The sequence below is a fragment of the Nanorana parkeri genome, unplaced genomic scaffold (genome assembly GCF_000935625.1).
Source record: "Nanorana parkeri isolate BGI_ZX_2015 unplaced genomic scaffold, ASM93562v1 scaffold146, whole genome shotgun sequence".
NCBI lineage: Eukaryota > Metazoa > Chordata > Amphibia > Anura > Dicroglossidae > Nanorana > Nanorana parkeri.
In genome coordinates, this window is record NW_017306414.1 from 1,332,226 (window position 1) to 1,349,419 (window position 17,194).

The window sequence follows — 17,194 nt, forward strand, 5'->3', positions numbered from 1 at the left end:
GCTCCATCAGCTTCTTTGCTGCTTCTGAAGCTGGAGAGTGACACAAGAATGCGGAAGTGATGTATTATACAACACTTCCGCATTCTTGCAGAGGAGAGGGGACCGGAGGGAGCTCGTGTACCGAGCTCCCTCTGATCCCCTGTGACACAGGCGACCTGCTGATCCCAGGCTCACACCGGGCACAGCGGAGCCCGTGATCAGCGGGACAACGGCGGGGGCGTGGAGGGGGGGGCGATCGGCACCCCATACACGCGATCGCTTGTATGGTAACAGGCATCGCTGCCTGTTTTTACATTTTGGCCGTTTCCCGCTCGCAAGCGCGAAGGGGCGTGTCTGAGCGGACGTCTAAAGACGCCCGCTCAGATCTAGAAAGCTCCGGGCCGGCCGTTTTTTTACTACGGCCGGCTCGTAGGTGGTTAAAGGTTTAATAAAATGTCAAAACAAAAACACCACCCCACATTCAAGTGGGATGTTTCACCCCTCCTCTTAAAGGGGGAAATTCAGGGAATGTACGGCCATCCAAAATGCCCTACTTTTAGAAGCGGTGCAAAGGAATTATTTCTAGATTTCCTGACTGTGGCAGAATCCCCCACACTAGAGGCATAGCCGCACAGGAAAAACCTACAGAGATAGCCTGCTTGCACCTTCCACAATGCAGGGGGAAGGGCAAGCAACAACAAATGTAAGTGTAAAAGTCTACAGTCATGGTAAAGGGCAGGCAGCAGCAAAAATTAAGTGTACAATCCTACGGAAAAAGGCTGCCCAAATTTCCTCAAATCAGAGATTATTTTTATGGTGGGCTTTGGCAGCGCACACTATTGCCAGCACAGGCAAAGCTGCCCTTTGTTTGCAGCACATCATCACAAAATTGTGCAGTAAAGCTGTGTGCACCAAAGCACCTCATACTTTTCCCTCCTATTGCTATAGCTGTGATTGCATTTATAAAAATCCTTTTAAAATCTTTTTTTTTTTAAAGGGTGAGGCAGGACTAAAGTGAGAAGCATAGGCTCTGCAGATGGATGTAATAGAGCTTTTTCATTTTTTAAAAGCAGTATATATAGATTGAATTTTCTATATATAATTATCTATTTTGCCCCTTGTAAGGCTGTCCAAGCCCTGGTCAAGCAAACATAGGCAGGGACAACAATGCAAACTGGGTACTATTTTATAAAAAGGCATTAGATAGGCAGTTTGGAGGGGCTTTTCACCCTGCCAGTGGTGAATCATGCAACAGATAGTGACGTGGCTGGCAAAGCCTTTGTCTTGGCTACCTCTCCCAGGCTCAAAGCAGCAACTTGCCTGCAAATGCTGCTAATTTACTTTTTCCTCCTCCTCCTCCAGACTATTAGTCCTTTGAATTCATACAAGAAATGGAACTCCTGATCTACAGAGGACTGACGTGAATGCAAAAGTAAAAGGTCTTTTGACCAGCTTAGTTTGGTGTAGCGATCGCTTGGAGGCCAAGAAAATCTGACCTTGTGAATATTTTCTGATTGCCAAAGTAGACATTACTCCCTTGCCAGACACAGATGAAGAGTTTGATTAAAAAACAACAGTGGAATTTGCTTAAACAATCCACTGCTTGGGGCATAACTTTTTTGTTGTGGAAACAGAAAGCAACAAAATATTTAATCTGTTTATGCAGCTCATTTTGTAAGGCCTAAGGAATGTTTAGCCAGCTACTGAATAACCTACTGTTTTGCAAATGGTTTGTGAATAATGTAATGTGAGGTGGTTTAGGTGCACTCTGTTTTTGTAGTTATTTTTTTTCTTTCAAATACAAAAAAAAGCTCTTGAATTGTCCCAATTGCTTGATTTGCTCTAAAGACCCAAGCTTAATGTAATAATTAAGCAAAATACCACATTTTTTTTTTAAAGTACCTAGATTTTTGATGATTGAAGAGCTAGCTATTAATCAGTTGTTGTGGAAAAACATTGGTTCTTAAAAGGATTTTTGGGTGTGCAGATCTGTTAGGTCTGCAATTTAAAGAACTCAACTATAGTTTGTTAAAGGAAATGTAAACCCAGCCACTGAAATCTTAAATAAGCTTTAACAATTGGTGATACTGATATGAAGGTCCTTTTTTGGGCACTTTGTGTTATGGAGTGAAAATTCTTTGCCCCTGTCCTCCTCAATCTTCTTGTCACATGCCTTCCCAAAAGAAAAAGATTCTCTGCTGATGTATATTTCCCACAAATAACACACTTTTTTTTTTTTTTTTTTACAAAAAGGCCTTTTAAAAAAAGTTGCAGCCAGCAACAATTAGGACATATATCCTGTGAAAAACAAATGCAACAAAAGATTATTGATGAAGTGCATGTAGACAGGGACAGGTTGTTAAAAAAATTGATTGCAGGCAGCAGAAAACAGGAAATATGCCCGGTGAAAATACACATTCAGCCTGTTATGATTGCAGTGCATGTGGACAGGGACAGACTGTGCAAAAAAAAAATCAATTGCAGCCAACACAAAAAAAGGAAAATGTCGTATTAAAACACATGTAGTCCTTAAATGCTGTGTGCATGTGAAGAGCTTGTAAAAAAAAGCTGCAGGACTCACATCAGCAGTGTAAAGTAAATGTAAAACTCTTTTCATTCCCCTACCCCCAAATTTCTCAGGATACAAAGCATTTTGTTGTCTAAAGGACATTCAATACAGGTTTACATCTACTTTAAGAGACCAGTGTTTACAAGCCCTATAATAATTGGACTCTATACACTTCATCAAAAGCACTCCCTAAGCACATTGTCAATATGGCTGATGAGAATGCATCCTTTGATAGGCACATAACAAAGCCTACATTATTGCCATTCTAAGCCACCTAACCAGGAAGTTCATTATTAGTAGTTGTTTGCTATGGCAGTGTGTACAACTGCACCAGTTCACCATTTTCTTGAACTGCAAACGAGTTGGGTTTGCCTGAAACCCATACTTGACCCAAAGCCAAAGTTCATCCCCGGTTGTGATTATTGCAGCAGTATTAGGCAGCCGTTTGTCTGTATCTTATTGCACATCTGTGAAAATGAAAGGTCATCATGTCTGATATTCACCCAAAACTGAATGAGAAAAATCAAGAGTGTTAGAAAATATGATCAGAAGATTATTGACAGTGTACATTTGACTGATTGTGTGACCAATATACATCAGCAACTGCAGACAAGGTACCTCTCAACCTCACCAATCAACAGGTTCTGGGACAACTTAGCCACATATAATACTAAAATAGTAAAAACCCAAGAAAGATAAGTCTCCTGTACAGCAGTATGTTTCTAAAATTTCCCTGCCATTTTTAAAATAAAGTCAAACCAGTCTCTTGATTTAGATATAAAATATAAGTGTAGTGATTGGTTATGTCTACCAGACAGCATTTCTTCAATTAAAGGAGAACTATGAGGTGAGTGCTTTTCACTCACCTCATAGTTCTAGCCGACCTGTGACAATGAGACTGTCACAGGTCGACTCAGTAGATCGGGAGGTGAGCGAACACATACCGGCGTTCGCTCACCACTCGATCCTTTCACGGCTCTCTGCCGTGACAGGGGAGGGGCTGGATTCCCCCCTCCCCACTCCGATCCGCCAGCGCTGACTGGCGGAACGGACGGGGGAGGGGGCGGGTACAGCTAGCTCTGCCTCTAGATAGGCAGAGCCAGCTGTCAGTCACGCAGCTGGATGGATCCAGACATAATTGTCGGGATCCGCTTCAGCTGCGGCGTCTCAGTATACCACAAGCTAAAGCTCGCGGTATACCGAGCCTAGGGTGACGGCAGGACGCTAGTTTGTGTCCTCCCGTTACCCTAAGAAGAACTATGGGGAAAAGCCTTAACCCCATAGTTCTCCTTTAACTTGACTGTTTCTAATATTGCAATTTAATCACTTTACCCATGTTGCCCCAAATCGGTTTTGTAAATATTCAAAAAACCAAGACTGTTTTACCTGAGCTTGAAAAAGAGGCAAGACCTCGAAACGCGTCGCTCTCGTCCGCTCTTGGATCCCCCTCCACTCCACCATCAACTCGAGCCCCGGCGTCTGACTGTCCCCAGCAGACCCGACAGAGACGGCTCGTTGACACACGCGGCCACGGCTGCCACAGCCCTATCCAACACCCGGTTCCTGTCTGAATGATCCCTCTCCAACACGTCATTGGATTCGACTTGCGTCTTCTGCCAGCTGCTTCTGCACATGGTCCCCAGCAGATCTGACAGTTACCGCTCGCTGAGACACACACAGCTGCGGCTGTTACAGCCCCGTCCATTGCCCGCTGCCTATTGCCGATAACACAGCGATCCCCCTGCCTCTCTCCCACACCGCACAGACCCCTCACGGCACTTCAGACGAAGTCCCCTCTTCTCATCTACACTCTCCCGTGGATATACCTCTTGGATTAATACATCGATCACAGTCGGACACCACACCACGAGTGCCCCGATCCTCCATACCGGCCGTCCATCTCCAGATCCTGGCATTCACACGTAAGTGCCACCACCTTCAGTTTTTCATCACTACTTTGTTAACTAGCCAGTGTTCTCTGCGCCCTTTCTTGGTTTTTTGAATATTTACAATCCACAGGTTCTCCTCCTGTTTTCCAGGGCTGCACACACACCTCTAAGCTAATTTGTTGCCCATCCGAGAGCGCTGTTTATATGTTTTTTCTGTTCTCCAAATCGGTTTTGAAGTCTTGTTGGTTAAACATTTTTGCATGTTTGGCTCTGCTCACTATTTTCTCTGGCATGAAACACTGAATATTTGCTTGTCCTGTCTATATTTATCAATATATATATCCATCTTTCACATGGTTAACATTTTTTTAATTGCATGATCTGCCATGAATATTGGGCAAATACATACTCTCACACAAGTTACCTCTCTTCTACAGGCTTCCCTGAGTGTCACTGAGATGGCTCTTGCTTTGAACCGATATATCTGCTCTGCGGTACTCCCATTGCTTACTCGTTGTGCTCCCCTCTTTTCCGGCACCGAACACTATGCAGCACTAATAGATTCCACCCTGCATACCATATACAGACTATCCAAGGGGCGTTCTCTAACCAAAGCTCAGAGAGACACAATTGAAGAGTGTCTGCTGTCAATATGCCAGTAAGATATTTTCCTTGCCACAATTGAAGAATATAATTGGTTGGTCTGTGATCATGTTCTAAGGCAGTGGTGTTCAAATGTTTTAAGAAGGGCCCTCAAATGTCACACTGACTACTGTGACCCCCTAACTGTCAGTCTGCCTTTGTTTTTGGGGGTCCTCAAAATATAGGTTTTCTACGAATACTAAAAAAAAGGTTGAAAACAATTACTTATTTGATAACTTGATGGCACCCAATGCAGCCCTACCGGTTGCACACTGCTATCTTTTTATTCTGTTATATATATATACCAGTATGAACGTTTGCATTATCAATCTAATACAAAATGCCACTGAAGGTAGATAATAATAGGCATGACTTATAACCCCTGCTTCGCAATTGTAAAATTTTATCCTAGTTTTTGACTGTCTGTTTCTTCTCAGTGTTGTTAATAACGGGGGAGTATAAAATGGTGGACCTAGACTGCTGAGGGCCCTTCTGCCAAAATATTTTGGGCCTTATTCTAATGCTCGATATGTTGCTACAAGTTTGAACCGGGAAAAATTTCAGCGCTCCTATGACACAGTAGAAAAGTAGAATTAGTAGAAAAGTTTATGCTTTGTATAAACTTTTCTACTAATCAGGATGAAGTAATAGAGAGTGTGGGCATAGAAACAAGACTTTTCTGGGCTTCATGGCTTGAATTGATTATTATCTTCTCCCCCATTGTAGGAAATGGATGTGAATGTGTTATTTGCTGATGTTTAGTGATTTCAATTACTTCTCTTTTTCAAAATAACATCCTTATCATCTATTAGGCTAGAGTTTGTTGAGAATCAAATAGATGAGAATAAGAATGACAAATGCATTAAATCAAGACTAAAAATTGTTGCCTGCAAGCAAAATAAAAACCCATATATCATAATTATGTTTTTATAATATTCTGTATCCACTTAGCGTAGTAGCATATTCACAGCTTTAAACATAAAGCAAATCAGTAAAGAAGCTTACATCATAACATCTTGGGGCTGTTGTTTTCTTAACCATCTTTTAATCTCCATTGTAAACTCCCACACACTAGTATTAGTCCTGTAATGCATGCCAGCAAATCTGAGCATTCACAGATGTCAGGGATGCGCCTCTGGTTTTCCCAAAGAGCTCTTTATGTCATTTCTTCTTAAAAGCTGACTATCAGGAGTAAGAAAAATTAAATACTTGTTTTTATAAATACACTTAAAAATAAAGGGCAAGGACTACTTGCAAATGCTAGAATCTTGGAAAATTACATAAATAGCGTATATAATCATATATTGCTTAGGATCAGTGATAGCCTCTCTCAGTCCCAAGCTTCTTGCTTGTAAATGATTAAAGCCACTGACAGAAGTTATTTTCTTTCTTAAATGTCAATCCTTGTGACCTTACTATTCTTTGCTGGTTGTTTTGCAGTCATATGCGGCCTTCTATGCTTCAGCAGCTCCTGCGGCGTCTCGTTTTTGATGTTCCCTTGCTCAGCGAATACTGCAAAATGCCACTGAAGGTAGATAATAATAAGCATGACTTAAAACCCTGTATATGTTTTTAATGGGCTTCACAATTGTTAAATTCTATTCTAACTGCTGATTGTGTGTTTCTCCTAAACATTGTTTATAACAGGGGACTAAGTATGAAAATGTCTCACCAGGTTGGTAGAGATTTATCTATTAGTTAGTTTGTGATTCTCAGTGGTAGACCTAGACTGCTGAGGGCCCCTCTGTCATGGTGCGGCCATAAAAATATGATATTTTTATAGCCGCACCATGACACCCTCTACCAAAACACATTTTGGGCTTGATTCTGATTCTCAATATCTTGTTCAAAGTCTAGTAGTTGTAATTAGGAAATGGTTAGTGTTTGTTTTTATTTAACAGTGTAGAGTTGAAGTCAAGTATCAAAAGTTTACATATGGATAATGTGAAACCTCGCGCCACTACTCCAATCAAGTTAAGCAGCAGCTGAAATCTGTGTGATCAGATATATAGTATAAAATTAATAATAAAAGCCGCGCTGTGTGAATAAATCTACAAAGTATCAGATATAATAGTTACTGGCCGTGAAACAATGTGATACAATGTCAATTGAGTAACAATGGAAAAAATGCATCTGTATAACAGGCACCTCAGTGCATATATGTTGCTACAAAATATCTATAATGACAAATCAAATAAGAGATACTAGCCGTGAAACACTGTGATGCAATGTGAAAAGAATAACAACTAGAAAAACCGCATGTGTAGAGCATGCAATTCCACATCTGCATTTTTATGTACCCTGCGCAATTCAAGCATTTATTGAGTTATCATTTAAAAATCCGTTCTATCACGTACCTGATTGGAGACTGGTTGGGTGAGGATCAAGTATAGGAACGTCACCAGCACGACAGAGACTTAAACGTCAGTGAAAATCCATTTATTGTTGTCAATTATTACTCAAAATGTCATCAAGCACTTTCGGGGCCGCGCAGGGTCCCCTTCATCAGGCTCAGAGTAAACCCTATAAGTGAATACCCTTGCACCTCGTGTCCCAAAGACCCTGGTGTTGAGAACAGAGTCTGAGTGAACAGCAAGTGGCAACAGATGGTGATCACAACATGCAAGCAGGAGTCCAGAGACAGGATTAGTTCAGACAGGGCCAAGTCACACTAAGTGGGCAGTGAAGGACAGAAACGGAATCCAAGATCGTGCTCAAACAAGCCTGGGATCACACCAGTCAGGTAGCGAGGTACAAAGCAGGAGATAGAGGCAAATCTGGTAAACAAGCAATAGGTCAAAAGGCAGTCTGCAATCAACATGGTCAGGGGAAATACGGGTCAAAGGTAAGCAAAACCCAACAGAGTCACAGGAAGCACAGGAACTAGCTGAAAGACAATCTAGCAACTTGGGATTAGGCAGGCTGGTTTAAATAGGCTGGTCTATCAGATGTCACAGTGTCATTTCCTATGTGCCGGTTTAGTGCATCTTTGCAAAACGGGACCACGGGCATGCGCAGTAACAGATGGTTTGTTACAGTGCCCCCCCCTGGATGGATCTTGTAAAAATCAGGTAATCGTAATTTATATACAACGGGATTATTTCTCTTCTATACCGGGAATGGTCCAATGTACCTTGGGGCCAGCTTTTTGGAAGGACAGTCCAACTTCAAATTGAGAGTGGACAGCCACACCCTGTCTTCCGGCTGGAGGTCCAAATCCCCTCTTCTCTTTTAATCAAAGCAGGCTTTATTGTCTCTCTGAGCTTTGGCAATAGTACCCTGCAAACATTTGAGGTTAGAGTGGATGAGCTTCACCCTATCTTGTACAGCCGGAACAGCAACACCACCACCCAAGTTAGGCCAGAATGTAGGGTTGAACCCAGAGTTCACAAAGAACGACGTCTGTCCAGTTGCTAAGTGCAGGGAGTTATTATAGACAAACTCTACGAATCAAAGGAGTGAAGACCAATTATCCTGTGAGAAGGATGAGAAGCATCTCATGTAATGTTCCAGAGTCTGATTCGTGTGCTCAGTCTGGCCAATAGTTTGTGGGTGGTAGGCAGACGAGAAGTGATTTTCAGTCCCCAAGGATTTACACAACTCTCTCCAAACCTTTGATGCAATTTGAACTCCAGGATCCAATACTATGCTACTTGGGACTCCATGAAGATGAACAATTTTCTTAAGGAAAGTTTGAGCTGCCTGAGAGGCAGAAGGGGCACCGACCATGGGTATCAAATGGGCCATTTTATTTAGAGCTGCAACAGCTAATCGACTAAGTCGATTAAAAGTCGTCTTTCGATTAGTTGCCCCTGTTCCCGGCTCCACACAAGCCGTGCGCCACATGCTTCATGCCTTACATCGCACGCAACATTTCTTCCCAGCCTCCTCGCCTCATGCAGCTCACAGCTCTCTCCCGTCGCTACCCGCAGCCGAGACGCTGCCCGCCGCCGAGATGAGCACGTCATTGCAGAGAGACTGCATCATGGGGGAACGAAGATCTCGGGGAAGAAAGTAAAGTTGCTTGCAGGTTAGACTGCCTGCACTTTTTTCCACATGCTGTATAAATGTATTGCTGCGATAGTTATTGGTTGTATTCCTCTATAGCTGATGGAACATTGCACTGTATATCTACCATAAGCTATAGAGGAATACAAATCTCAGCAATTGAATGTATGTATAATGTATTGCCAGGATGTGTTGTATTCCTTTATAGCTGGTGGTATAGTCTGCATTGTGCTGTATAATCATTATACAGCGCAATGCAGACTATACCACCAGCTATAGGGGAATACAACAAATCCCGGCAATAATACATTATAGTATAATTCATTTGCTGGGATTTGTTGTATTCCTCTATAGCTGGTGGTATTCTGCGGTCATTGCGCCGCTGTATAATGTACTATTGCTGGCTGGGATTTGTTGTATTCCTCTATAGCTGGTGGTAAATTATTGTGCTGTATAATGATTATACAGCGAAATGCAGAATACCACCAGCTATAGAGGAATCCAACAAATCCCAACCAGCAATATTCATTATAGAGACGCAATGCACGCAGAGTACCACCAGCTATAGAGGAATACAACAGATCCCAGCAAATGCATTATTGCTGGGATTTGTTGTATTCCTCTATAGCTGGTGGTATTCTGCATTGCGCTATTGCAGTATAATTATACAGCGCAATCATTTACCACCAGCTATAGAGAAATACAACAAATCCCAGCCAGCAATAATACATTATACAGCGGCGCAATGCACGCAGAATACCACTAGCTATAGAGGAATACAACAAATCCCGGCAATAATACATTATAGTATAATGCATTTGCTGGGATTTGTTGTATTCCTCTATAGCTGGTGGTATTCTGCATTGCACTGTATAATTATACAGCACAATCATTTACCATCAGCTATAGAAGAATACAACAAATCCCAGCCAGCGAAAATACATTATACAGCGGCACAATGCACGCAGAATACCACCAGCTATAGAGGAATACAACAAATCGCGGCAATACATTATACAGCGCAATGCAGAATACCGCCAGCTATAATGTACTATTGCTGGGATTTGTTGTATTCCTCTATAGCTGGTGGTATTCTGTATTGTGCTGTATAATGTATTATTGCTGGGATTTGTAGTCCTCTATAGCCGGTGCCATTCTGCATTGATTGCTGTATAATTTTACACTTTCCATTTCACTATATTGCACACAACCCTTTTTATTTTACTTTCACCTCTCCAAGCTTGCTCCTGTGATGGACTACAATCTCAATACAAACTAGTAGTCCATCACTGGATCCATTTTTTTTATCCCATTAACCGATTAATCGAACTTAATAATCGGCTAACTAAGGGATTTTGAAAATAATCGTTAGCTGCAGCCCTAATTTTATTAAGGTGGTCGACCACCACAAAAATGGAAGTAAAGTCTTCTTAAGGGGGAAGTTCCACTATGAAGTCCATGCTGATCATGTCCCACGGGCAGGATGGGATGAGCAATGGCCTCAGCAAGCCCCGTGATCTAATTCTCTCTGATTTATTCTAAATGCAAATATTGCAGGATTTTAAGTAGGCATGACAATGCACCTTCAGAATAGGCCACCAAAAAGACCACTGCAGGAGCTCCAAAGTCTTGGAGACCCCAACGTGACCAGCCACAGGGTGATCATAGCAGAGCTTAAATACCTGCACCAGTAACTGTGGAGGTACAAAAACTACGTCGTTCATGAAAAAAAATCCATCCTTCTGCATCGCAACCCCAGATGGCAGGACTTGTCTAGTGGATGCCTGTCTGAGTCTATACACAAGGTCAGTTTCCATCAACAAAAAACTTTGAGCGGGCAAAATGGTGCCATCAGGGTTAGAATCCTCGGTCATCTGGTACATACGGGAGAAGGCATTGGGCTTGATATTCTGGGAACCCGAACGGTAAGTGATGTGCAAAGCAAACCTGGAGAAGAACAGTGCCCATCTGGCCTGTCGAGGTCTTAGGCGTTTGGCTGTTCGCGGGTGTTCCAGGACTGGATAAGCAGCCCCTTCAAGCAAATAACGCCACTCCTCTAAGGCCGATTTTATGGCCAAATTTCCCGGTCTCCTACATCATAATTTCTCTCCACAGGAGACAGTTTCTTAGAGAAGAAAGCCACAGGATGGAGCAGCGACCTGACGCAGGGAAAGAATAGCCCCAAAGGCACTCTCTGAAGCATCTATTTCTAAAAAAAGGGAAGGGCTGGGTCAGGGTGTTTTAAAATTGGTACCGATGTAAAAAAAGTCTTTAACTTATCAAAGTGCTCCTAATGACCACTGGAAATGGGAGCTTTGCTTGGTAAGCTGTGTAATTAAAGAGATAATGGAAGGGAAACCTTTAATTAATTTGCGCTAGAAGTTAGCGAAGCCTATGAACCACTGGATGCTTTTACCATCCACCGGCACTGGCCAATTCAGAATAGCAGTTACCTTTTGTGGGTCCATGGCAATGCCAGAAGTAGAAATTATTAGAAATTATTAATTATTATTATTAGAAATTGCACAGTCTTTTTCTCAAATTCACATTTCTTCGCTTTAACATACATTTTATGTATACGTATGCGACTCAGGATTTTCTTCACATGAATCTGATGAGCTTTGAGGGAGGAAGAAAAAATAAGAACATTGTCCAAATAAATAATCATAAACAGATCTAGAAAGTCTCTAAAAATGTTGTTCATAAAATGCTGGAATGTTGCAGGAGCATTGCACAACCTGAATGACTAAGTATTCAAAGTGCCTGAATTGGGGGCGGAAAGCCGCCTTCCATTCGTCCCCGTCTCTTATCCTTACTAGGTTGTAAGCACCTAGGAGATCTAGTTTGGTGAATATGTTTGTGGCTCTGAAATGCTGAAAAAGCTCAGGTACTAGAGGCAATGGGTAGCAATTCTTTACTGTGATCTTGTTCAGTTCCCTATAATCTATGCATAGGCGGAGAGAGCAATCTTTTTTTTCAACAAAAAGATACCAGCTCCCGCAGGTGATGTAGAGGGCCGAATGAACCCCTTGGCAAGGTTTTCATCAATATATTGTCAAAGAGTCTCTAATTCTGGCTCAGATAAAGAATAAGTCCGACCAAACTGAATTTCTGCTCCAGGTAGTAACTCAATTGGGCAGTCGTATGAACAGTGAGGAGGTAAAGAGTCAGCTTTCTTTTTATCGAACACATCAAGAAATTCATGATACACAGGTGGAACAGACTGGACTGTAACAGAAGGTTCTGGTTGCATCTCTATTAGGGTCCCCTGTTGAAAGTAATGTTGCTGGCAATAAGAAGATGCAAAGGCTAATGTCCCGGTGCCCCAATTAATCAGAGGCTGGTGCACCATTCCCAAGATTACAGGGAACAAGGGAGACAAGATGACATCCAGACGTAGATACTTCTGATGTTCTGTTAACGTAGAGGAAAGCAGAGGACAGGTTTCTTGAGTAATGGGGCCCAAGTTGGGAGTGGACTCGTTTGCCAGCTGAATGGTCAAAGGTTGAGTTTTGGTATGTAGAGGGATTTGAGGCAGAAGAGAGAAGTTCTTATCTATGAAGCAACTACATGCACCAGAGTCAATTATGGCTGAGACATGGATAATCTTTCCCAGGATCTGCAGAGAGAGTGGAAGAGTGAGATATGACAGTGTATCTTTGCAACTGGATACACAAATAGGGGTGGTCAACTTACTGGGTGAGACCAGACATCCCCGTAAGAAGTGCCCGGATTCTCCACAATAGAAGCAGACATGGTTGCGCCTGCAGCAGTGTCATCAAGGGGGAACGTACCAGGTCGAGTTGCATTCTGCTTCAGGGACAGGAGACGTGGCAGCATGAACACGAGAAGCAGTGGGTACACAAGGCAGCATCCAGCTGGGGCAAACCCAGTAAACATCTTTATCAAACCCTTCGGTCAAGTTGGATGGCCAAATGAATGAGCTCTTCCAGAGTAGCAGGAATTCCTAACTGGGCGAGTTAATCTTTGAGAGTCTCGGAGAGGCCTAAACGAAATTGTTGACGAAGGGCTGCGTCATTCCAATCCGTGTCGGCCCCTCACTTGCGGAATCTTCGACTGGGCCTCCACCTTGTAGGAGGGAATGGAGAACAGCCTTCGCAGTGGTAGAACACTGGGGATCGTCATACAGTTGAGCCATAGCATCAAAGAGAGTGAGTTCAGGATTGGATTCTCCTTTTCCAAAAGGTGATGGGCCCAGGACTGGGGTTGTCCAAAGAGCATTGAGATAACAATTCCGACCTTAGTGGTTTCTGAAGTGAAGGTTCAAGGTTGTAGGGCAAAATATAGCTGGCAAGCATTTCTAAATCACAGAACTTGTGGTGTTCACCGAAGAAGCGTTCTGGTGTTGGAACACGTGGTTCTGGAGCAGGCATAGTCAGGGTGGTTCAGGTGGTCTAGGGCTCACAGCTGGAGCTGCAGCAAAGGAGGAGGAGTTGGCTAAAGCCGTCATACGACCCTCTAGCTGGAAGTAGCCTTCTTGTAAGTTCTTCACAGCTTGAGTCAAGGAAGCCATTTGCTGACATAATTTCCAGAGCGTAAGCACTCCTCTCAGTCTCCGACTTGGCTGGATTGTACTATCACGTACCTAATTGAAGACTGGTTGGATGAGGAGGCTTCCCTTACACCTCGTGTCCCAAAGACTCTGGAGTTGAGAAGAGAATCTGAGTGAACAGCGAGTGACACGGGTGTCGATGGTGATCACACCGTGCAAGAAGGAGTCCAGAGACGGGATCAGGTCAGTCAGGGCCGAGGTCACACCAGGCGGGCAGCGAGGTACAGAAATGGAATCCAAGATAGTGGTCAAACAAGCCAGGGGTCTCACCAGTCGGGCAGCGAGGTAGAAGGCAGGAGACAGAGGCAAATCCAGTAAACAAGTAGGAGGTCAAAGGGCAGGCAGCAACAGCCATGGTGACAAGCGGCTCTGACAGGTAAGTGTTGGGGGCACGGGGAACACAGAAAGGTACTGGGCATTTTTCACCTTAAGGCAGAGAATACATTAAGGTAAAAAATGCCCTGCCTTTAATACTACTATAACTTATGCAGGAACTGTCTTTCAGAAGTTTTTTGATCTGCTGTTCAGTCCTAATCCTAAATTGCATTGCAGACTTCAGACAAGCTGTATGTAAATAAAGCAGAGTTTACAGTGTGCAGGGTCTGACTGTGATGACAGTCCTCAAGCCAAAAGTAAAGTAAAGGCAGTGGTTATATTTATATTTGTGAAGTTGTTTGGTATGCCTAAATATGTTGAAAGTGTTTAAAAAACGTAATGTTATAAGGGGGCGGAGCTTGCTAATGGCGGCGGCTAGACGTACTCGTCCTTAGCTCCGCAAAACCGAACCGGGCATCGGCACTAAAGTGCCTCAGCAACGCTCATGATGGGACCCCGATCATCCTCCCCGCTCCTTTACGTGGCGATTTAACGAAACGCTCCTACGTGACCCGACCACAGTAGATGCCATTAGGTCCACGGTCTCTACTTTCCTAACCACTCATGCTATGGACGATACCGCTCCCCCAGTCAAATGGGAAGCCTTTAAATGCCTCCTCAGAGGTGTTCTCGTTTCCCACGCCACTAGACTGAAAAAAGCACGCTCGGCGGAACTCACAACTTTATTGGGCGACATCCACAAACCCAAGGAATCAGGGGGCTTGGCCCTTCCCAACCTGAAGACCTACTACTACGCGGCGCTCCTTGCCCAGATTCTTGACCGGAAACACCGCAGAGCACACAAACTTTGGGTTTCCCTGGAGTCATTAGTCTCTCCGGTGCTTCCTTTCTCAGTACCATGGATTGCCCCGTCTCATCGCCCTCATTCATCGACTCTCCCTTTTGCTCTTCCCCCGCTTCTAAAAGCATGGGATCTACTTCTCAAGACATCGGCCCTGTCCTCCTATGTGGGCCCCATGACTCCCATTATGGGCAATCCGGCGTTTCCACCCGGCTGCACCTCATCTAGTTTCCTCTCTTGGTCAGCCACAGAGCCTTCACCCTTGGCCGAGGCCCTTGTGGGAGCGACCCTGAAACCCCTGGTCACCCTACTTGCGGACCGTCCCCACACGCCCGGAGCTTGGCTATCATATTTCCAACTACGGGCGTACTATACCGCGCTGGGGGACCGGGCCGCCCTACATCGCCCTCTTTCCTGGTTTGAGTCTCTATGTCGCCTGGATGACCCGCCTACACATGTTATCTCTCTCCTCTACTGTCAGTTGCTCCCGATGCGCTTTCAGGGACGTTTACCGTTCATAACTAGATGGGAGGAGGACTTAGGGGTTACCCTTACGGAGGAGGAGATTCGAACTGCCTGCATTACTACTCATAAGCTTACGGTGGCCTGCTCGGCTCAAGAAAAAGGCTATAAAATTTTAACCCGGTGGTACCGCAGCCCAACTCTCCTACATAGAATATTCCCTGACAGGCCCTCGATATGTTGGCGATGCCTGGCTTCGGAAGGGACCCTCCTGCATATTTGGTGGGAATGCTCGCTCCTGCTACCATTTTGGGACAAGGTCTTCCATGTTTATAACCAGGTCATGGGGACGAACCTAGCAGCCTCACCTAAGATTGCTCTCCTCTCTGTTCTACCTGGCTCCATAGCCTCCGTTAAGAAGGATCTACTCCGCTTCTTCCTGGCTGCGGCCCGGAACGTGATACCACGCCATTGGAATACGGTGGTCGCCCCAACCTTGCAGGAGTGGATTGCCGAAGTGGGTTTGATCATGCGCTTTGAAGAGCTGACGGCCTCTCTACATGAGCGTCAATCTCAATGTGCAACCTTGTGGACCCCTTGGATTTTATATATGGACTCAGCAGCATTTAAAGCCCTGTAATATGACCAGTGGCCCCCTGATGGACTATTGACTAGTGCATTGCATTTATTATGTCTCAGTACGCCACCCCAGGAGCTGAATGCGCCATTGGGTCCGGCGGAAACCCCTCATCTCCTCCCCCTCTGCCCTCCCCACTAGACGTCTTTCCCTAAATGTTTCCCACCCCGACTTGCCTCTCTATCTGGCAAGCACCCCCCCGCCAAAATGTTTTGTCCCCTTCGTCCTGTGATTTTTATGTGCTTCGTTCCTTGTCCTCTTTTCTTAATGTTGTCTGGTTGGATGGGAGACAATGCGATCATGTTACCCAGTCTTAAAGGGCTCCTGACCGAGTCATACATAGCTGTTACTGAAGTATGACACCTACCATACAATATTTGACTCAATCTGTGTATCCCCGTGTTTTAGGAGCTGAATGTATCTATATACATGCGTATGCCTATCTCTCACGATGGAGTGTATTTACGTGACTCTGTATTACATTGATCTCCATGTTTACATGTCTTTCATGTTAATTGTGTTAAAACCCTTAATAAACACTTATTATTTTAAAAAAAACAACTTAATGTTATAATTCTTAACTGAACATATGTTCACAGATCGACCGAATCTCATTATTCAGTAAACTGTATATACTAGAAAAATATAATAATGTTTTTTTCAACTTTTACAGCTTTTGACAAACCATTATGAACAGTGCTGGAAATATTATTGCCTCCCTTCTGGATGGGGCAGCTACGGTTTGGCCTCAGAGGAAGAACTGCATCTGACTGAAAAGCTGTTCTGGGGGATTTTTGATTCCCTTTCCCACAAGGTATTTTTAATCTTTGCTATATAGAATCTTCCATGTTATATTTTTCTGTGACTATGTTACATATGTTCATTGTTTGTTAGTTCAGTATCCAGCAAACCGGCTGGATATGCATTAAAATGGCAGCCAAAGATTTTCATTAAATTCTCCAAAGCCAGACAGAACAAAAAGATTACTCTTTAATATTTGAGGTATTAAGGTTTAACCAGTTGGCGTCCACCGTTAAAAAAAAAAACGGACGGACGGCACTGCTGTATTAGCGGGTTGCCGTCTCCCGACGGCATTTTTTCCCCACTAGCGCGCGTGCACGGGCAGAAAAAACCCGTGCAATGCATAGAGCCGTTACCGGCTATTTAACATGTACACGATCGGCAGCTCTATAGCCAGCCGATCGTGTATATGTGCTGGTGTGTGCCCCCCTCCACCCCCCTCCTCTGCTGCCGCCGC

At 44.0% G+C, this 17,194-nt stretch overlaps 1 protein-coding gene across 1 annotated transcript in view; it reads left to right on the forward strand.

Annotated features, from left to right (window-relative positions):
* The window catches only part of RYR3 (ryanodine receptor 3), a 609,228-nt gene that overhangs the window by 354,680 nt on the left and 237,354 nt on the right, over positions 1-17,194 (forward strand). The window contains exons 48-50 of the mRNA XM_018554200.1: positions 4,875-5,095; positions 6,520-6,610; positions 16,610-16,750. Of these exons, the coding sequence (XP_018409702.1) occupies positions 4,875-5,095; positions 6,520-6,610; positions 16,610-16,750 (453 nt within the window). The remainder of the gene's footprint in view (positions 1-4,874; positions 5,096-6,519; positions 6,611-16,609; positions 16,751-17,194) is intronic.